Source organism: Lonchura striata, chromosome 8 (assembly GCF_046129695.1).
Source record: "Lonchura striata isolate bLonStr1 chromosome 8, bLonStr1.mat, whole genome shotgun sequence".
Classification (NCBI taxonomy): Eukaryota; Metazoa; Chordata; class Aves; order Passeriformes; family Estrildidae; genus Lonchura; species Lonchura striata.
Window position 1 is genome coordinate 26,482,438 of NC_134610.1, and position 22,022 is coordinate 26,504,459.

The 22,022-nt window shown below is 38.5% G+C and overlaps 1 protein-coding gene across 3 annotated transcripts in view; it reads right to left on the reverse strand.

Moving 5' to 3' along the window:
* Nucleotides 1-797: 797 nt before the first annotated feature.
* Nucleotides 798-22,022, reverse strand: part of CARF (calcium responsive transcription factor) — a 32,349-nt gene continuing 11,124 nt past the window's right edge. The window contains exons 8-18 of one of the 3 annotated variants that reach the window (XM_077785121.1): nucleotides 19,766-19,955; nucleotides 17,482-17,602; nucleotides 16,441-16,629; nucleotides 15,764-16,000; nucleotides 15,190-15,352; nucleotides 14,123-14,198; nucleotides 10,724-10,854; nucleotides 9,366-9,732; nucleotides 8,170-8,876; nucleotides 1,942-1,995; nucleotides 798-924 (exon numbers count right to left, since the gene is read on the reverse strand). In XM_077785121.1, coding sequence (XP_077641247.1) covers nucleotides 8,758-8,876; nucleotides 9,366-9,732; nucleotides 10,724-10,854; nucleotides 14,123-14,198; nucleotides 15,190-15,352; nucleotides 15,764-16,000; nucleotides 16,441-16,629; nucleotides 17,482-17,602; nucleotides 19,766-19,955 — 1,593 coding nt within the window. In that variant the 3' untranslated portion in view covers nucleotides 798-924; nucleotides 1,942-1,995; nucleotides 8,170-8,757. The remainder of the gene's footprint in view (nucleotides 925-1,941; nucleotides 1,996-8,169; nucleotides 8,877-9,365; nucleotides 9,733-10,723; nucleotides 10,855-14,122; nucleotides 14,199-15,189; nucleotides 15,353-15,763; nucleotides 16,001-16,440; nucleotides 16,630-17,481; nucleotides 17,603-19,765; nucleotides 19,956-22,022) is intronic. The other 2 variants (XM_077785122.1, XM_077785123.1) reach the window with 2 other exon arrangements.

Consider the following 22,022-nt stretch of genomic DNA (forward strand, 5'->3'; position numbering starts at 1 on the left):
GGTACTTCCTCTGAGGACTTCTGGACTACAGGGGACAGTGGAGCTCACCCCAGTATTTCCCACTCCTTAAGCAAAATGCAATGATATCTTACATTTCAATAATGTAAGAAATCAAACTCCAGCACAAAAAAGCAAAGAGGAAACCCCAAAACATAAGAAACTGATGATAGAGATTTTTTTTTAAATGAGAAATTTGTTTCTGTGCTGCTCTGGGTATGAGAAAGAGGCAACAGGAGAAAGGCAGAAAAGTGGAAAATCAGAACATGTCAAAAGTCCCACTCCCAAAAAGCAATGAGTAGAGTGGTAGGAGACAACAAAAAAATGGCTAGGCCAGTGAGAGGTAATTTTATGTCTTGTATTATGTGCAAAGTTAGAGATGCACTAGCACCTGGCATGAAAAACCTGTATGCCCACCAAATTATTGTGAGAATATTAATTTTAAACTGGTAAAGCCCTATTTCCATAGATCATTTGTTCTCAGTAGAAGTCAGGTTAAGAAGGTTCCCACTTCCTTCTTCTCCTTCCGCATACAGAACACCTCAGATGTGATAATAGCTTTGTCAACAGCCAAAACCATGGAGTTATCGGAGCAGTTTGCATTCAGAAGATAACCAGTGCACTGAAGATAAAAGCAAAATACACAATTGCCATTCTAGCTTTTATTAGATGTGAGCTCAGACAAAATAGATAAATAGTAACAAAAGATAAATAGTAACAAAAGCAACAATTAAAAAGCAGTATATTAAAAAAACCATTTACCATCTAAAGTGAACCATTTCAGCCATAAGAAATTGCAATCTTCAGCTGTAATTTTGAGAGTTTTCTATCTCCTGCAAGCAGTTTTTTGCAAACTTGTCTTCCTCTTCTGTTTTCTGCTCTGGTCTCTTCACAGTAAATCTGGAGTACTCTCAGAGGTAAGTGATCCTGAGAAAAGAGAAATTAACTAAGAGATAAAAGTGGAAGACAAGGGGAAAACACCTGCACACTTCTGACAACTGAAGTGTCCTATGTTAGAAACAAAATTTCCAATTCTCTCTCTCATTTAATTTTAGCTTTAAAAGAAACAGCTATGCAAGAAAGTTAAATTTATGGAATTTAACAGTGACCTGACAAAGCAAAACTGAACTTAGATCTAGGATAGGTTTTTTGGCCCAGCTTGTGATTAATTTGCAGAAGCACTTTTAAACTGTAAGCTGGCAGTGGGGAGTAACTGAGATTTGTTTTCTTCTCACTGCTGACCAGTGTTTGTCAAGGAACATATTTAAGAAAAAGTATTGTGTAAGGGCAATGCTATGTAAAGAGCAAGAATGCCTACTTTCATCATGATATTCTTCAGTTGCTTATTCCTTCTACCAGCTCCTATTCCTAAATTAAGTACACATGATGGTGACTGTTCTAGGCTCCCTGTCCATTTTCCACCAAGTTTTCATACACAGAGACTTTACCTTCCCTTAAGCAAGAAAGTAGAATTCTATGAGCCACCCTTCAAGAGATTATTAGGAGCAGCTTTGCATCAGGCAGAAACACAAATGCAGCTGTCCTTGGGAGCTGGGAGATTTTTCTTCTGCTCAACAAACACTGCAGAACACAGGGGCATAGCCTCAGAATTTGTCCCTAGCTCAGGCAGAGCTCAGATTAAGATCAAATCCACAACAGAAGCCTCTCAGTTCATGAGCCTTGACTATTTTTGACACCACTGGTATCACTAAACCAATGCAAATTCCATGAACGAAGAAAATTTGTCACATCTAGAACTGATGTGACAAATGTTAATCAACAAAAGGTAGCTTGCAGGTATTGTTACTGACATGCTGTCAAGTGAGCAAGTAGATTATGCAAATGAAAAAGTAATGGGATAGGTCTTAACTATGGATTCTGGTGTTAGATGCAAGACACTGAGCACAGCACAGATGAAAGCACAGAGGAAGAAAAGTGCCAAACCTTTCAGGCCCTGAGCATGGTGGTTTTGAGGGATAGTTTGGAATGCTTCATGTTCTGGATATAAAGAAAAAAGTGAAAAGGCTTTGGTTATTTTAGGTTATTAAAGGGTTAGAAATATACATTATTAAGTTAAAGCTTACTCTGTAAAAAGTATATATCTGAAAGGATTCTGGATAAAAGCTCTCTGCTGCTTCTTTGTAAAACAAGCCTTCATTTACTTTAATAAAATGCACAGAGACAAAAAGATCAAGGAGGTGCTACTGGCCTACAGTTCCAGTATGACATGGAAAGATGGCAATGTATGAGTATTCATTAACATTTTGGGACACACTCATAAAAACATTGAGATTTGTCCAAACACTAGGCATCTTGTCAAGCAAAACAGAGAGTCAGCAATAATACTAATAATTCTGAAAGGAAGATTTACTTTTATTCTCTATTGGAAAAATCCTCTTCCTCCCACCATAGAAAGTGCATTACATAGAAGTCATGTCATCAAACTTTAATCTCCACTGTTTCATTCCTGCAGGTCCTCTCATAAGATCTTACACACCTTCATGCTCTCCATGTTCCTTGAAGGCTTGTAGAATTTCTTGAATGGTCAAGCAGAAAGATCAGCTATGTCAGCACAAAGACAATCACTGTTTGTCAAGGATGCTTTCAGCACTAGCACCAAGAATGTTAGTCTGGCACAAGGACACTGGGACTGAACTTCTCCCTCTCTTCACTGATCTGCCAACGCACACCTCTCTGTTTCAGGCTCTCCTACTGCCATTTGATTGCCACACCCCATTATGTTTTAAATAATATCTACAGACAGAAACTGTTCTCCAAAGAGCAGAAATATTCTATCATCTTCCCTGGAGCCACTGAACTGTCAACACTTAAACAAGGGAGAGAGTTGAAATTTTTAGTCTTTTAGTGGCAGTTTATGCTGTATTGACACTGTCCTGCTATAGAAATCCAAATACATTACACAAATGTCCAAATGGCAGATCCAATAGCATGTAAGCTTTTGCTCTCTAGTTCCTTCCTAGTGAGGACCCAGAAATCGACTCTTACAAAAGACTATACTACAAACAGAATTTCATGATGAGCCATATCAATCCCTGTTAGAAAAAAGATCAGGAAGAGTGAGAAATTTAATTTGCTTAGAACAGCATGCTCTTGTTTAAGCAGGCAGAATGTCATTAACAGAAGCCAGTACATGCAAAACGACCAACTGAGCCACTCTGCAGAGAGTGAAGGATGGTTGTAGTAAAAACATGAATTCCAATTATCCACATTAAAAGATCTGATTACATGTGCCCTAAAATATCTGCATCATTTTACCACAGATAAGTGTAAATAAAATGGTATTAAAGAACTATGTGCAAACAACTACAGTCATGTCTCCATTTTATTGAGGTACATACATCAATATATGTATGCATATGTATTTTAAAACTACTACATATCCAAAGATAAATTGCATAAGGGGCTATCATATACATGCTTTTTGCAAGGTTTCTTCTAACAATCAGAGGCTAACAGACTACTGATGAGAATTACTCCCACAGCTCCTATTTTCCTGTCCAGGGAAGCCTCCTTAGGACAAGGACACTCAGTACCTGTCCTTGTAAAGCTTTCCATTCTTTTAAAACCCTTCTGTACAAGAACAGGATGGAGTCCTAGTTGACAAATATGTACTAATAGTTCGTATGATAGAGCAGTATTATTTGTGATCACTCCTTTGAAGACTCTCCAAAAACCAGTTCAAATCCCTTCAGAAAATAAACATGTCATTTGTCATGTGCATCAGAAATGGAATGGGATACTAAGATGTAAGATCTTATATTGGAAAAAAAAAAATGCATGCACACACACTCCTGTTATTTGCTCTTTCCTTCTTCCCCCCCCCCCCCCCAAATCATACCTTAGCTGCTGTTGTTGGATAGGCCAGCTGGATAGCTTCTGACCTAAAAAATTACCACCACCTGTTTTACAAAAGGTTTGTTTCATTCATTAATGAGGTGCATTGTTGTTGGGAGAAGATAATTGTTACTGCTGGGATAGGCTCTGAAGTCTATTCCTACGAGAGCTTTGTTCAGAAAGGGAAGGCAGATCAAAAATTATTTTCTCACCAGAGACCCATAAAGAGCAGTAACTTTTCCCAGCACCATCCTCAGCTGTATCACACTTTCTATCCCTAATCAACAGATTCTTCCTACCTAAACATCTGAGAACCTATCTGCTTGAATAATCTTAAGGGAGAAAATTGCACTTTTGCCAACAGACAAACAACAGGCATCTACTGTCCACTGCCAGAATCAGGAATTCAAGTGGTATGAAAGAGGCCAGCCCTAACAGCTGGCTGAAACCATCATTTCCTCATTTTATCAAATCTTTTCAGTTGCTGTGAATGTAAATGGTCTGTGAAATGGGGCTCCTTCATACTCATCCCAGTAATGCTGATAAACCCCTATGCAAGCAAGTAAAAAATCTTAATGCAATTTAAAGGAACATATGTACTTATGATTGTGGGGAAGGAGGGAGAAAAACTGATGGGGCAAAGCTCACCAGTGTCTACCTGTACAGTGAACTCAGCAGCTCCTTCAACAGTCCAACAGTGAAACACTGAGAATTGTAAGGCCTGAAGGCTTGTGATCTATATGGAAGTCTTAAGTGTGAAGAAAGAGACATTTGGGAAGATACTGAGCTGCAGTCAGTGGGATGAGAAAAGCAGCAGGTTAATTCAGTTGGAAAGATAAAGTTTGTTTTCCTTGGTAACAGGTAAAGAAAAAAGTCTACAGCCCAGGCTGAAGCTCCGACAGGAGTTTCTTCTTCATATTAGAAACCAAGAATGGGCAACTCAAACTATGGGGAGTAATTTATCTGCCTCTGATGCTCACCAAAACTCAAGCAGCTTTTCTGTTTTTAAGGGCAGGGCAGGCTTCCCTTTTCTTCATACCTTTAAATTCCTACCATGAACTCACACTAGCCACTGGTGGCATAGAGAGGACTATGGACAGACTCAGGAACTGCACTGAACCTTTGGGGTCTCAACCCCAAAGCCCCCCAGGCACAGCCCCCATCAGCCCTCCCAGCAGGATGCTTGCTTTCCAAGAGCTTCTTCCACCTGTTCTCCCTGGAGCTGTCCTATTTGCTCTCCATCATCCCTTAAATCCACTGTCCTGAAAGAGCTCTTGCATTTCTCCCCATGAACCCCCATAGCTATAAAATAGACCAGTACTTTAAAAGAACAAGTAGTTTACATATGAATAGAAATATTATACATTAAGATACTATAGAAAAAAAATATATACACATACATACACAGACATTTGTGCCTCTAAATTCTGTGGAAACTGCAATAATTTTGTACCACAAAAAGCACTCATTACCAGTACTAATTTCCATACAACAGGCCTCCAGCCTTCAATGAGAGCTATAGATGTGTACCTTTTTACACCTCTACATTTTACCAAAAGGTTATTTTTGCATGCACATATAGAAGCACATCTCTTCTTGAAAAGCAACCAACATCAAGGATAACTGGAGAATCAGTTATTCATTTACAGTACTGTTGAAGGTCAGGAATTCTAGGTTTGCAAAATAAGTGTTTGCACACAATAACCACAAGAAAACAAAGTAAACATCAGAAAAGTGTCTGCAATTCCAACACCAAGTAATAAGCAAGTACTTTGTGTCAAGCTAAATAGATTACTCTGAAAATCAGACTTGAGTACTCTATTTAAACAACTTTAACCATTGAACGTGGCAGCATTTACTTCTGATTTTTTTCAGACATGTAACAGTCTTCTCTGTAAAATGTAGGTGGATATCAGTGAACAAAGGCATTAAATCGAATATAGAGACTGGACATGGGGGATGAGTTCAAGTTCCTCCTTTAGCATCATGCACAAAACAAATGTAAAACACACTTTCAAAAATAATTATTACATTGAATAAAACAAACAACACAGCAATAAACTGATATATATATATCTGGAAGACAAAGAACTAAAATTCTGTGAAAATGAAGAAAACTGAATTCAAAAATGTGAGTATTGACTCAAGAATCATTTAAAATAAATTTTCCAATAAACAGAATAATAACAGAATTGCAAGTCTAATCCCCAGCTTTCAAAAACAACTAATTCTTTACTGCTTCTTTAAAACTTCCGACTTTTTCTTCTATTGTTTTCAGAGTACCATGCAAATCAGGATAGAATACAAAATTAATTTCAGAACCTGCAATTTAAGATGGACTAAAAGAGTGTTTTCTCTAGCTGTAAGCACTAGGTCAAAACTAGAAATACCATCAGAAATACTGTGCAGCACAGGATGAGACTGTAGCTCGTGTTGGAAAGAACTGTGCTAAAACCAGAACTGTTAGTGAGGGAACTAAGCAAGAACTGATGGAAATACAACTTGACTTTCCCTAAGCTTTTACTCCAATCACAAATGTATTGTCTGCTTTGAAAAGAACTAAAACTGAAATAACCTCTTGCTGGTAATCTTTAGCTGTAATTTATTCTTTTGAAAAGAAGGATTCTCAACAATGAGGAAAAATTCTCAAAAAAAGAGCAATTTAGGGAAAGAGAATGTAGGTTGGAATGCAACAGTTTAAACTTAAAGAAAAACTGGCCATTATGGATTTATTGAATATAGTAGTATGGAAGGAGGTACCCATTCTGGTATGCAGTTTTTGAGCTGGAAAAGAGAAGGGGACTGCTGACTGAGTGCTCCAGAACTAACACTGCAGCAGACAACATCCATCTGGGAGATATTCATACAATTAGCACAACAACCTACCAAAAAACACAACCAACAAACAAATAAAGCAAGATTTAAAACCCCAACCAAATAAATAAATGCCACATGTGAAACTTGTGGGATTTTTTCCTACACAGGAATGAGTAAAGCATACCATTAAATAAGTCAGTGTAGATGCTAAATATTAGAGGCTCCAAAAAAAACTGGAGGTTTTTTTATGCTTTTTCTTGATAAAATACTGGTTCATATTTAATAAGAGCATAATCCTGTTGGAAAATTCTAATGGGAGCTAACCCATAAACATTAGCTTTAAACAAGTAATGTTTACTATGTTAGTTAACCTCAGAGAAGTTAATATATGTTAAGACTAAGATATAGCACCTAACAGATCTTGCACATAAAGGCATTTGGAACATAAGTTCAATGTAAGACTTTCAAAAGTTTTAGGTTTAAATGCTCAAGAGAAAATGAAAAAATAATTTTAAATGGCCACTGTTTAGATGATGTTTGTGAATGCTTGAATGTAAGGTAAAGTAATAATTTAAAAATGTTAATATTGTGGTTCATATAATACAACACTTTCTTCTCTACATAAATGAACTAATAATTTTGCTGGGGTTCTTTGTTTTAAGTCTGAAAAAGAGAGAAGTCCTCTCACTGAATTCTTCCACAACATGCAGGAAAAAAAACCTATTTTATGATCAAGCTCTCAACTACTTAGCAGGAACTAATAACAGAAAGGCTTCTATTGCTGTATAGAAATTACTCTGAATGTTGCTCTAGGAATTCAACATCTGAAGAAAACAATGCAATTGCTTAACTTGATATCTATGTCGTTACCAGTTTCACTTCATTTACAGCTTTAAATTGATTCAAAGTTATTTGTAGGTGCGATTTTTTTTTCTAAAGGAAATGTCTGTCACATTACACAGCTCAGTTACTATGGCTTTAACTCAAATATTACTAAACCTTAATTTTTATCACATTCCATTTTCTAAAGATTCCTGGTAATTATTTTGATTGTATGGACCACCTAAGTCTGAGAATATGTCACTTTTGAAAAAGATTAGTTTGTTTTCTAAATACTGTGATGACAGCATACTTGGACATATTGCTTTGTTTACTTCCTTTGTTTTCTTGGGCTTCTCTTTCTTAGGAATGTATCCACAAGCCCTACATACCAAACAACAGCAGATTAAATCACATTTGTCTGAGATGATAGCTTTAAGTGCACAAAGCAAGAGGTAGATAAGCTGAAATGGCAGCATCAATCATTTTCCATGAGACAGACTCCTACATTTAGCTGTTACAACCAACTGCAATTACAGTATTGCTGCAAAGGAAGGCTGCATGCATCAATGAACCTCATTATAAAGCCAGAACTTAAGTTCAAAGATGTCAAGTCAAAAACATTCACCATTACAATTCATACACTTTTCTTTATCATTTATGTTCACCTGGAAACCTCACCTTTCTCCTCTCCTTGATCTTCACACCATTAACATTATGATCAGGTCAAAGTTGCATTTTCTTAAGCATCCATGTCCTTTATCACTTTGAGGTTTAGCATTCTGGACCTTCCTTTTGTCACAAAACCATTGCCATACTGATCCACTTTGCAGTTGGATTCTGTGATCTTGGAACTGACAGACTCTATGCTTTCTGTAGTACAAGAAGAGTCAAGGGTCTCAAGCAGAACATGTGAACCCAGCATTGTGATTCACATTCTAAAGCTAAGGAATTAAATTGTGGAAGACCTTCAGAAACAATGAACAAAATGGGCCATTTCAATAGAATCCAAATTACTCAAAACTTGAAACAGAAGAGAGAGGTGGTGTTCCATGGGGCAACTGAATGACCTGGAGTTGGCAGTGAGCGACCTCAGTCAAACCAAAAGAGCTTTCTGTCAGAAGCACTCTAAAATATGCTTAGTCTGAGTGTCATAACACAATCAAAAAAGAATGGCAGTACTTTGAGAGCACCTGCCTTTCCTTCCAAGACATTTAGAGTTCTCCAATTTGAAAAATTCTTCCAGGCTTCACAGGTGAAGGCGAAGAACTATAGTGAGGAACTGTGGCAGTCTCTGATTTTATCTGTTTCCATAGACAATGCTTTTTCTTTTGTTTCTTGTTTAACTTGGCTCACACAAGTAGCAACACCCTCTGTATTTTCTTCAGCTTAAAAACAAAACAAAAATCAAACATTGAAGTTTAAACTCCATTGACAATGCTTCAGCCCCAATAACTGTGCATTTAAAAGAAAAATATTTCAGGAACTCAAGCTAATGGTTAAGGCATATAGGAAGTTTACAGCTTTTTAGCTTGACAGCCAGTTACGTCACCTACTATGCTCTAAAACATTGCAAGTTGACATGAACCTACTGCAGTAAGGCTCCCCTTAGTAACAATATTTAAACCAATTTATAAAAAAATGTTTGGAGATCTAAAATCACATTCACAAAAAACATCTTTCCTCTTTCCCATGGAAAAATAAAAAAAATAGAATTAGAATTAGAATGATTAGAATTGTCTGAAAGAAGTCTGTCTTGGAGTTCCCCACTATCAACACATTTGTCTCCTTTTTTGAAGACACACAGAACAAAATCCACTTTATTTTCTCTATCCTAATATTTATTAAAACATATTATTGAGAAAACTGCAACTTACAAAGTGCTGGCTGGTTGTCCACAATCCGTACTGGAACAGTCTGCACATCCCCCAAGAGAATCTGATGCATTCCTCCTTCCAGGCCCCTGGAGTCATCCACCCCTTCAGCTGGTACCAGCTGGCCCATGGCAACCAGACTCTGATCAGAGGCAGGCAGAGCCCCAAAAGCAGGCGCAGCAGCACTGTCCTGTGTTAGGCCAGCACCTGCTTGCAGACTGTGCCCCTGACTCAATGCTAGAGAATGGCTGCCTATTGCACCCCCCAGGGAATCCAGGAGACCTGCAGGGCTGGGAGGGGAATGGTTATTTACAGCTAGCAGGGCTGCTGATCCGTTTGTTGAGGTAAATGCTGACTGCAGCTGTAACCCCTGTGAAAGAGAAGGCAGAAGTACCAACACAGCAGCATTTACAGCAGAAGGAGTTTGCATTTAACAGCATGTATTGTCTAGGTTTTGACTTCCTACTCATTAACTCTTCTGAACACTCAATCTCAGCAACTCTAGGCCCAAAATGTACTTGAAAACAATTAGGACAATGGAATCCAGCAGCATTTAGAAGATTGCTTATGACCATAAAGTTCTAATTTTGGATTGATATTCAGTTTCAGATCATTCCCCAGTACTGCCCATTCCCACAAGAGGTGGGTACTACGAGCTAAGTACACTACTTTAAATAAAATTATGTGAGATGGAGTCAGGCTGCCCTCAGGAAGAGAAAAAACAGCAAGTAGAATAGAATCTTACTACAGATTGTATATCTAGGGAAAAGATCATGCATTTTGTTGGGGTTCAGGAAATATGAAGGCAGATTTTCAAAGAAGTTAAGGAAGAGGGATAAGAGAGCCAGCTTCAAAGGGAGATAAACTTTAGAAGAAGCTCTTTTAGCATGACATTCTTATCCCTCCCTCCCTCTTCAGCCTTTCAACCTGCAAGTTTACAGCTATGACCTAGGAGCAGTTTCAGGATTTTAAGGTATTTTCTTAAGAGGCTGGAGAACGATTTAAAAGGAATAAACAAGACTGTCTTATCTCCCTGCAGTTTTGCAGAATTTTCATTATGAAATTACTGGACCATGGGGCAAATGAACAGGTACTTGGTTTGAGGTAGAAACCCACTGCTTTTATCCTCTTGGTTTTGCCTTCACAAGAGACCCTAACTTGAAAGCGTCAAAAGACGGCAGTGGGATTCCCTGCACCACAGCTAAATGTGACATGCAAGAACAACCAGAGTAGGAGCTGACAGCTACTTTGAAGTCCCAGTGTTAGCCAGCTATGTTAGGGATCAGCTGAGAGGGAACTTGCTGTTCTCAGCTTGCCTTCAGCACTTCATGTTTGATGTTCTGTAAATGACTTGACTGTACCTGAAGTTGTGCAAATATCTTGGGCTGAAGTGAAGAGAATGAAGACATGAGCTGAGCTGTTTCTGGTATCAAGGCCTCCCCGCTCTGGTTGGATTCTGCTTTGGTGATGACTGACTCCACTCCTGAGCTCCCTATGGTATCAAAGTAAAGAAGCAGACAGTTATGACAAATCTCTTCTTCCTGTTTAATAAAATCCTCCCCTGTGAACCAAACTCCCTTCAATCTCAATACAGACATACAGAAGACACATATATCCATACATATATGCTGTTCTCTTTGCAGAACTTGGAGCTAAAGAATAAGACTAGGTATGACAAAAAGACAAAACTGCAGGAAGTTTGTATGTATCTGTAGAGAGCAAAAACCAGAGGCAGCAAAATAAATCTGTTCTTGAATTACACCCTACACTATGCTTCAAATTTGTAGTTAGAAAATAAAAGCTGAAACGTTTCTAGCAAAGCAGCAAATAATTTGACAATATCTATACCTGAGTAAGGGCTTAAAAACACACATGTATCAAAAGAAAGGGTTGTCTTTCAAAATAAAAATCTACAGAGGAATTTTTCTGTCTCACCACTCCCTTCCCATCTTTGCAAAACCAGCATAACTTCTATGCAATATCATCCAAAGTCCATTTATCTGGAGGTCTTTCAGCCTTCAGATTATATAATATCCTCAAAATTCTTATTTAATGCAAGACTGTTGGACTTCATCTCCTGAAGTTTGGCAAAAATTGAGATTTGCTTATAACAATTTCTGCAAGAAAACTTCTCATGAGATCATTCCATTTGCTGTTTTAGCCACCCAGAACATTTTAGTTAAACTTTATGCAGACACAGGCAGACACTGCTCAGCTTCTTATTTCTCAGTTCCACTGTTACGGAGGTAATAGAAGAACTTGCCCTATGAATGCAGACTAGTCTGGTGAATGCAAAAAAATTGAGACTGGTCAATTGCAAAACATTTTCTACCACAAAATCATAGGAAAATTTTCCAGCAATCTGAGTGGAGGTAGATTTTTCAACATATGTAATCATCTGCAGACTCTTAACTATCGCAACTGACTGGAAAAGACATACAAACCTATAAATCTTCTTGAACTCAAGTACTTCAAATATTTAGACTCTTTTGAATATTATACAGAGATCCCATATGCATATGTGAATGTTCACATGCAGGAAGATACAGCTGTTCTCTCCCTGGGTTGTGTTCTACAGCAACACCCCCAGGAAAAATGGTAATGAACTGCTCCTCTACTTGCTACGAAGAAAGTTGTATCACATGGAGATAAGGCATTCTGCACAAACAAGTTCTGTTACTGCCTAATTTCTTAAATGTGCAGTTGTCTCCATTTGGCACAAGTTGAAATTAAAACAAATATGTATATTAAAATATATATGTTGAAATTAAAACAAATATGTATAGAGTTCATACAAAAGTCATCCTTGATGACCTCTACCACAGCTGTTGAGCTCTTGAAGGCACAACTATCCTGTGTCTCTCCATAAAAGCACAGTAATGCCAATATTAACACAGGCATGCAAACTTAAGCACAGTTAAGTCTGTTCACATTGCAAATTAATTTCTTTTCCTAAAAAACAAGACTTCCTTAAAAAAGAGGGACACTGTTCAAGTTGAATCTAAAAATTAACCTCTTGTACTTTCACAGTTGTAAACATTGGAATTCTTCCCTAAAAGTACCAAGCATACATAATGCTATTCAGTTCAAATTAATCCATTGCAGCAACAGTCAAAATAAGTTTAAAAATCCCAAATGAAACAGAGCCCAGACTTTGCCTTTTTGTAACAGTAAATGCACTGGTGTACATGGAACTGATTCACAGAAATTAGGTTCACCATGTCGTTGAGGAGAACCCATGCAGTGAGCCAAACCTCTGAGGGTTTATATTTCTTGCTACAACAAATAAGAAATTGGCCCATGTTACTTCCTGACCTAAGGGGAAAGGGACACAAACACATCAGGACTTTTTCAGTCAAGAACCACAGGATAACTGTTGACACAAGTAAACCCTGACCATGACAACTGTGGCCAGTGCCCCTCTGGTCTCTGTAAGCTTCTCTATCAGCTGTCCAGAACAAAATGTACCCACCACCAATTTTGAGTTTAAATGGGGAAATCAGCTGGCTCTGCTACTGAGATTAAAAACATCTGCAAAGTCTGCAGCATGATCTGAACATGTGCACACAATTAGGCTCTTCCACCTCACTTCAGTCATATCCCTGCTAAAAGCCAGGGATAGTTCTGATGAATTTCACGTCAAACCTATTACACAGAGGATAGGGAAAGCATCTACAAACACGAGTAAAAGTTCTTCTGGTGTCACATTAGACAAAATATTCTTGAAACAAGGGTGGGAAGGGCAGAATAATCTTATTTAAATTTACTACCAGCCACCATAATTCAACAGAACATCTTAGCCTATGTGTAATTCTATGTGGGTAGCAAGTAGATCTAGTTACAAACACCTGTATTTTGTCTTAGTACATGTTTTGAAATTGAAATAAGAGTAATAGGAACCCAGTTTCAATGAAGAAAAAACAGCGTAACATCTACAAAAAAACAGTCTTTCAACCAAGAATGCATAGAAGTAAGTTGACAGAGAAATCTACCATATCTACACTCTAGTTTTGCAACAGACTAGGAAGCCAAACAATCACTGGGAAGAGATGATACTTGGGTGCCACATTAATGAAGGAAGTTACATCACAAAGAACTGAAGAAATACATCTTTCAGCTCTGCTGCCATTTAACACCCGTGTTTCTACTTCTGTTCTAAGCATCAAGGAAAAGTGGAAAAGATTGCTTTTAATTCCAACAACTGAAATACAGTGCTTGTTCTTCAGTGCCTGATCCTAGCACTGGAACTCATCAGGACAATGACTTTTGAGAAACAGGAGTCTCAATGTGCATTTAAGTCCCTTTCAGCAAGACATTTAAAGACATGTAAAGCACAAACCACCTGGAAACACAAGTGCCCTAATGGATCCTAGTATTGTGTTCCCTAATAGATATATCTATCCAGTAGTAACTTAATTCTCTCTAAAGAGGTATTATTAGGACCTTCATCCAACAAAAAACACTCTTTCCAGACAACCATCCCATTAAAATTTTTGTTTGCTTAAAGATGCTAAATAAAAGCCAAATTGATATTTTCAATACTTCTGCCAACAACATCACAACTATGCATATTTTTTCTACACATGGAGTCAAACACAAAAAACCCCCAAAAAACCAATAAAATAGTTATAGCAAAATAATCATTCTTAAGTTCACCTGAGTGACAGGACATGACAGCAACCTCCCAGGAGGGAAAATGAACTTCTGTGACATAGCTAATAAAACACATTTGGAGACACAGGTTATACATTCAGTCCTACCATCTGAAGGTGGTGAGGCAAACGCAACAGTCACTGTTTCTGTGAGGACATTCCCACTGTCTGTGGTCCATTGCAGCTGAAAGGAAAAACAACTCGGTTCTCAGAAATGGTGCAAGCTTGTCTACAGGAACAGAGGCTCGATACAGGACTGACAAGGAAACAGTGTCTAAAACTACATTTTTTTACTTTTTTTATGATTATGCATTTTAGGACCTCTTGATTCACGAAAAAAAAAAAAAGTACTGTAAAAGATTTTTAAACATGCACTGTGTATCAGGAAGATTATCTGCTTTATCTGCTCATAACAGTTAAATGACTTTAAAATAGGAAACAGTCAAACCATTTGGCTAACTAACAAACATACTCACTCACCTGGGCTATACCAGTGTAGGGAGAGGGAAAATACTGATGACATAGCATGATTTAACAGTACTGTTTTCAAAGATAATTTTAAATCAGCCATTTCCTAGAAGCTAGTCTCATAACTGGGAAAATTAGGATCACTGTGTACCCTTTATTACTCAATACATGGGAGAAAATTAAGGAACAAAACTTAGGAGTTACTGAGCATTTGGAAGACTCAACTCCAACCTCACTGCACTTGCTATAAAGTACATTTATTACTATTTACACATTCAAAATATTTATTAAGTCCTAATTAGGATGGCACCCAAGATACACTTCATCCTCACTTTTTCAGCTACTGAAAGGTAGTAGTAACTTCTTCAAAACATAGACAGTGACAAAGCCATTAAAAGAATTTTATGCCACATGTCAGTTTTTCTACACCAATGGCTTTCAGTTCATGCAGTCATCAAGAAGTGCTAATATGGTTATTTGCCAACCAACTAACAGCAATCTAATGCTGACGGCACAACTACTGAATAAGGTCAGAAGGTTTATTCACATTTAATCCAGTCTTACTCAGCCACAGATTCCACTGAAAATATTGCTGCTACAAATATAAAGTCACATAAAATTTTGGATGAAATACAGCTAAGTGGTAAAAATTAAGATTTCCAGTATTTGACTCCAAAAATCAAAAAGATACACAAAGGCTAACATACCGTTGCTGGGATACTTTCTGAATTATACACCATCTCTCTATTCCTTAGGGACTTCTGCACTTCATGAATGTGGTTCTTGATGTCATTCACAGTGGGGAAGAAGGACAGGTTATGTCTTTCTGGCACTTCATCAGGTGTGAACAATTCTCTTTCCACATACTTTCTGTCATATGTTAAAGGACATTTGTTACCATACTTAAATATATTCCACTATTTTGTGCTGTTAAGAGACACTGCTACCTTCTCCCGCCCCTTGTTGCAATGACAAGACAAAAGTAAACTAGATGATCTACTGTGCCAGTTCTTTGTGCATCAGCTACATAATTTGGAAGTTTATTAAGTAACTTTAACATTTATTCAAGTAACTTTAAAGAGTACAGCAGCTCTTAGTGGCTATCTACAATGATATGAAAAGATAGCAACAGCTGGGAAAAACAGACTTATGACATCTGGGAATTAGATTACTAATGCACCAGCACTGCCCTTTAGCTGTGCTTTAGCTGCAAACCAAATTAATCAAATATAAAAGTAGATATAGCACTATAGACTGAGAGCACTGCAGACAGTTCTGTACCTTAGTTGCTTCCTCACTGCATAGACCTGCTCTACTCCCTGAGACACCAGTTCTCGGATCTTGTCTGCCACTTGAGGGTGAAGTCGAGAAGGCAGAGTACTGTTCTCATCTCTAATGACTTCCTCCTCCTCCTCCTCAGGAGAAGACATAGAAAGATGGGACGGTGAAGCAGGGAGGCAGGAAGTTTCCATTTCATGATACTGGTGGGCTTGCTGAGTAGGTAATTGTACATACCACCTGGCAAGAAGGAGAGTTTATACACACAATTCTCAAACAAAGGCAATAAATTACTGTCCTGAGGGAACAGTCTGAGAACTAGCAACAACTAGTCAGCGTGACAAGTTTTTATAGGCCCTGAGCAAGAAGATATCTTTCAGAGCTCAGGGCCTTCTCACACCTTCCAATGCAAAATGTACTAGATCAACCCCAAAACAATACAATTATTTCCATCAATACCCTGCATGGAAACACCTGCTGAAGTTCCATAGCTTAGTGCTTAACACATTTACCAAATTCATGCTTCAGTGCTGCAGAAGTCTTACTGACATTGTGGATTTTTTTTACTATTAATAAGTGACTAAGTAAAAAAAAAAAAAAAAAAAAAAAAAAAGACCAAGTAGAATACTGCTCTTTTTCTGCTTCATTTGTGAAAATAAAGAAAAAAGTGTAAGTTTCACCTGAGGACACCACCAGCATCTATCAAGTTCTTCTTCAGCATGTTGAATGCTTTCTCCTGCTCCATTCTTATGATTTTCTTGTCAATTTTAGGGTCAGTAGGAACCCTGTATTCTGGAAACTTTTGAACCTTTTTAATATAGATCCTTCCAAGGAGGAATAAAAAAAGTTCTCCATCAGTATACTTTGTCCTTGGGAAGGGAAAGGCAAAAATCCCACTTACTTCATATCAGGCATTAATATAGGAAAAGTTCAAGTAGAGTGATGTCAGGTCTGTGGAGTCTCTAAAAGAACTGTAGAATTCCTAAGGATACATTAATAGATATGGATGCAGGCAGACACACTTCTGTTCTGGTCTGCAAGCCACTCAGCCAGAGTGATTTTACTCCTCAACAAAAGCCCTCGTCCCTCAGTGCAGTAAAAGCACAACACCAATTGCAAACAAGCTGCTGTTCACCCAGCTATGCAGAATTGAGCACATACAGACCTAGCTGCAACTATCATCAAATACACACTTAGCTCAGTAAAAACTGAACAAGCAACCAGGAGAATGCTCAAAAGTGAGGGAAAAAACCATTAATGTTGAAGGAGAAAATCCCCAGTGAATAGGAACAATTGTAACTCCTTCAGTACACAGGACATATGCTAAACTGGATGATTGACTAATATCAGTGCAATTAAAAGCCTGAAGAAGAAACAACAAATAAGATAACAAAGTTTTAGAAGCAGAAATACTAAAGGACACCACGATAACTTGTGAATTCTCAGGTAGATAATGAATCCCACTTGTATTTCACAGAGTGATGTACTGCTACTTTGCATTCAGGGAATCTATCAAATTTCAGCCTTATTCAGTCAGACAGGACAGCATTTCCTCCCTTACCTCTATATGAGTATCAACCTCAAGTTACCAAAGGAGATAAAGCAAAAGAGCTACTGTGAGTATCAGCTACCACCCCAAACCAGTGCTTTGCCATGGCTCACAGCAAGAATTCTTTCTTAGGATGCTCAGTCACTCTTACAGCTTTATATATAATTCTTACCTTGCTGGACAAGTGGCTTTGTACAGCTGGCTAGAGGTGCTTTCCTGCTCACCAGTTTTTTTTGGCTGAAATCCTTTCCTCCTTGGCCCATATTGGCACTCCATTACAATGGCTCTGCTTCCTGGAAACAGAAAGTAATGCACTCTGTTCAAGCAATCACTTAATTCATTACACTAAAATACTAACTACAGAAGAGATGAGAGTTCTGTTTGTCATAAGACTATTCAGAAGGCAGAACTCTCAGGCATGGCAAGCAAATATAATGCAAATGCTTTCTCTCCCAGCATGTAAGAACACAATGCACTTTAAACCATTTCTTAAACTTATTACACCTCACAGCACTCCTCAACATATGTGAGGGCAAAATACTGGACTTTGCCCTGGTGAGCACCAGTACTTTACAAGATGAGAAGTCTTGCAAGCTACCAAAGGAGCACAATATTGGTAATAAACATAAAATGCAAAACCCCCAAAACAACAGAGAATATCCCCAGCTGAAATCAAAGGTGTGATGTTTTTGGATGGGATAGAGTTAACTTTCTTCACAGTAGTCAATGTGAAGCTGTGTTTTAGATTTGTCCTGGAAATGGTACTAATAACACAGGGATGTTTAGTTACTGCAGAGCAGGGCTTACACAGAGTCAAGGTCTTTTCTGCCTCTCACCCCACCCCACCAATGAGGAGGCTGAGGGAGACAAGGAACTGGGACAGGACACAGCTGGGACAGCTGACCCAAAATGACCAAAGTCATATTCCATGTCATATGGCAGCACGTGCAGCATGTAGAACCAAGGGAAGCAGGAGGAAGGTGGGGGACATTCAAAAGTCAGAGCGTTTGTCTTCCCAAGTAACCACTACAAATGATGGTGTCCTGCTGTCCTGGTGATGGGAAGTTGTGAATTAATTTCTTACTTTACTTCGCTTGTGTGTGTGGATTGTCCTTTACCTTTTAAACAGTTCCTATCTCAGCCCATGAGTTTTCTCACTTTTACCTTTCCAATTCTCTCCCCATCCCACTGGGGGAATGAGTGAGCAGCTTTGTGGCGATTTCCAGCTGGGGTCAAATCATGAGACAAGGTCAGCAGACATTTCCAGCTTCTTGCTTAAATCAACACTTCAGACCATGCTGTTCCATAAAAGCTCAGCCTTGCAGTTAAGAAATCTTAACTGCTAAATAACAGCTTCAGCACAGCACACCCACACAAAACCAAACAGGCTCAAATACTGCTTTTCTCTAAATTTGAATTAAGTGATTTCTTCCAGTCAGACCTCTAACAAAAGGGATTGACAAGCAAAGCACTCAAGGAACATCTTCCAAACTTCTTCCACATCACACTTAGTTATCTTTTATTTACAGTTCATGTATTCAAGTATGCAGGGAAGGAGCTGCCTATGCCACAAGTGATATACCCAAAAACATTTGAAGTATTATAACAGCAACATAATGCGTCTCCATGAGATACCAAATGATTTGGATGAAGCATGCATATGGTCTCATATACATGTTTGGAATAAAAAGGGGTAAGTTCCTTTAATTTTATTCTTAGTTTTCTCTTATCTCACTGAAGCTTTAAAACTGGTGCTAACATTTCTCTTTTTAAGTAACTCTCAGGGAAAAAAAAATAATTAAAACCCCCAAATATAACCTACATTCCTCTCACTCATTTTCTGTATGTAGCAAGTAAAGCCCGTTCATTTTATATGCAAATTAAACTCTTGGTAATTTCACATATGTACTGCATGAGCTAAATATGTAATTACCAACCTGCGAAGTCTGCATGAACATTTCATAAAGAACCCCAAATGCCAAAAGTCTCTGTGCTGAGGTCTGTTGATGTTTATCTTGCTTGCTTGTCTGGCATTTTGAATTTATTTATTTATTACTTTAATGTTTGCAACTTAAATAGTTTATTGACTCCTGTGGAGTAAACTCTTCTAAAGATCTTCAAGTCAGGCAAGAATAATTGAACAAGGTCTTACCCTTATGAGAAATTTCAAGTCCCAATAGAGCAGATGGGACCTCCCCCTAAAGACCTCATCACAAGAAACCCCATCAAATGGTATTAGCTGATCTATAAAGGACAAAAGGAAATAATCACGGCAAAACATAAAAAAAAAAACAAGCTCCTTCAGACTCTCACAGGAGTGTGCAAGCTGCTCCTTTTTTTATGTTTGTATCTTGACCTTATCAGAACTAAGGAACAACATAAAGATTCTTCTTTGCAGCCGGCTGGCAGTTGATGTTGCAATGTGGAAAATAGTTATTAAAATAGAAGTTAGTTACCTGCATTGACAAAGGGGATCCCATCATATGGGACATACTGAGATTTCCACATCAACCGTGTGGCGGGTTTGGCTCGGCTTGGAGACTGGCGTGTCCCCCATACACTCTGTGTCTGCTGCTTGTGTAGCATGAGAATGCTCTCTAACTCTGCCTCGCTCACACAATAGCCGCGGTATGAGTCCCCAATTCTCTGCGTGGAAAGGATGGGAAATAATAGGATTATTCACCCATCTGACTGCTGAACACTACACAAGAAAACGAAAGCAGTCAGGGACTCTGGCAAGTGAGAACATAGGCCCAGATTTTTGGCATTACATGTTTTTTGTCCCCACAGCAGTATCCTCATAAAGAGATTTATCATAGGATCTAACAAAAGAGCAGTCCCCACTGAGGTCAGGAGTTGTCAGCCATCCAAAACTCTAAGAACACCAAGAACCCCTGAAAAGGTTACAGTCACTGTCAACTCTGATTTCCAGAGGACAACTTCGCTGGTTTACCCCAGACACACACATCAGTTGAAGTCATTCACTAGACAAATTAGTATTAGATGAAGTTTTTCACTTGACTGCCATAGAGGATCTCTGCATCTACTGTAACACACACTGCACTGAGCTGGAGCAGAATGCAACTGCCCATACCACCAGTACCTGTTTCAGCTACTTAGTGCACTAACTTTGAACTGAATGTCTCACACAACATCCCTCCCAACCTTCGAAGCACTCTTGATTCTCAGCATTACACAGAAACATACTATACCAGATTTGCCATGTGCAAACTGATGGTTTCAATGAACTCTGCTAATGGCTGGGCAACTCCACAAAAACTGCATTTAACCTGACTCAAAGAAGTTATCCAGCTACTCAGTAGTTGCTACTCCAACTACTCAGTAGTTATCCAGCTACTCAGTTCCATCACAATTGTTTTGGTGCTGGTCTGCAAAGGCCAGCCAGCAAACAACAAAATTATGGTATCAGAGAAGAAATTTTCATCCAAGCTGAGAATATAGCACTTCCCTCTGTTCATATGCAGCTGAGGGTCAGGCTGGCCAAGTAGCTGTAACAGCCAGAGTAGTTTGCCAGCTCAGTCTTAAAGTGTATCTGTGGGACAAACACATGGTGAATGAGCACTAAGGTCTGGTAGATTTGTTTTGCCACCTTCAGTGACAGAACAGACAGATGTTTAAATAATACTGGCAGCAAAAGAATCTCTCAAAGACTATCACACAGGTACCATAGCGACAACTACTTAAAACCTGCCTCACATTCATCTAAGAAAAACAAAATGTCTGTGTTTAGCAAGACCTAAAGACAACAGTGAACCAATGAAGATCTTGTGAATGAACTGGGTCAGCACAGTGCTGCTGCTAGTGCAAGGCCAGACATGGAGTTGGTGTGTGCACTGGGTGTGAGTCACTGAGACACGAACTGTTCACACCTCAGAGCTCACTGCTCTGCAGGCACTGCTGCAGCAGCTAACCAGGTCTGCACTCACATGGCTCTGGGTGCAAGACACATTGGCAATTGTTTAACTAGAAGCTATAAATAATACTTCTGAACAAAACTTGATCTGAAAAATCCAGAAGGAAAGTAGCCTGAGAAGTACTAGAACTTCTTTCTTTCCAGAAGTCTGGGATGTTGCCTTTCAGGAGAGAGATTACAGCACCACTGCATACAACAAATACTGCAAAATCACCTAGGTTTTTTTCCCCCATACCTTATACCTGTCACTAAAAACAGGTCATTGACCTTATTCTAGAGAGATGAGAAGACTGACAAAACCGTTGTGACAGGAAAGTAGCAAAAACAGTTAAGGAACTTTCTCCTTTTCTGGCTTTACTTTTGCACAAGTCAGATCATTTTCCCTAAATTGGTGGAAGGGGAAGAGGAGGACAAGAAGAAAACCATACAGCACAAAAGATCCCTGCTTTCTACAGGCTTCACAAGTAGGAAAAAAATGAACAAGCAAGGCTACCTTCTTCAGACAAATAATTTTGTATAGTTAATTAATGCAGTTTTAAATTACATTTTATTTCTGATCAGACCATTGAAAGCTAAATATAAGTTGTTGAAAGGAACTGTTTAAATTCACTCTAACAATGTAATTACCTTGAAGTAATCACATACTCTTCAGCCCTTTAACTCCAAGGTTCAAGCCAAAAAAAATGAGTGATTCCTTCTTTGTCCTCTGGCCTTGCCTCAGCAAAGTACATAAAAGCTTATCCTAAAGTAAACACACCAAGACTGCAGTTTTCCTTGAG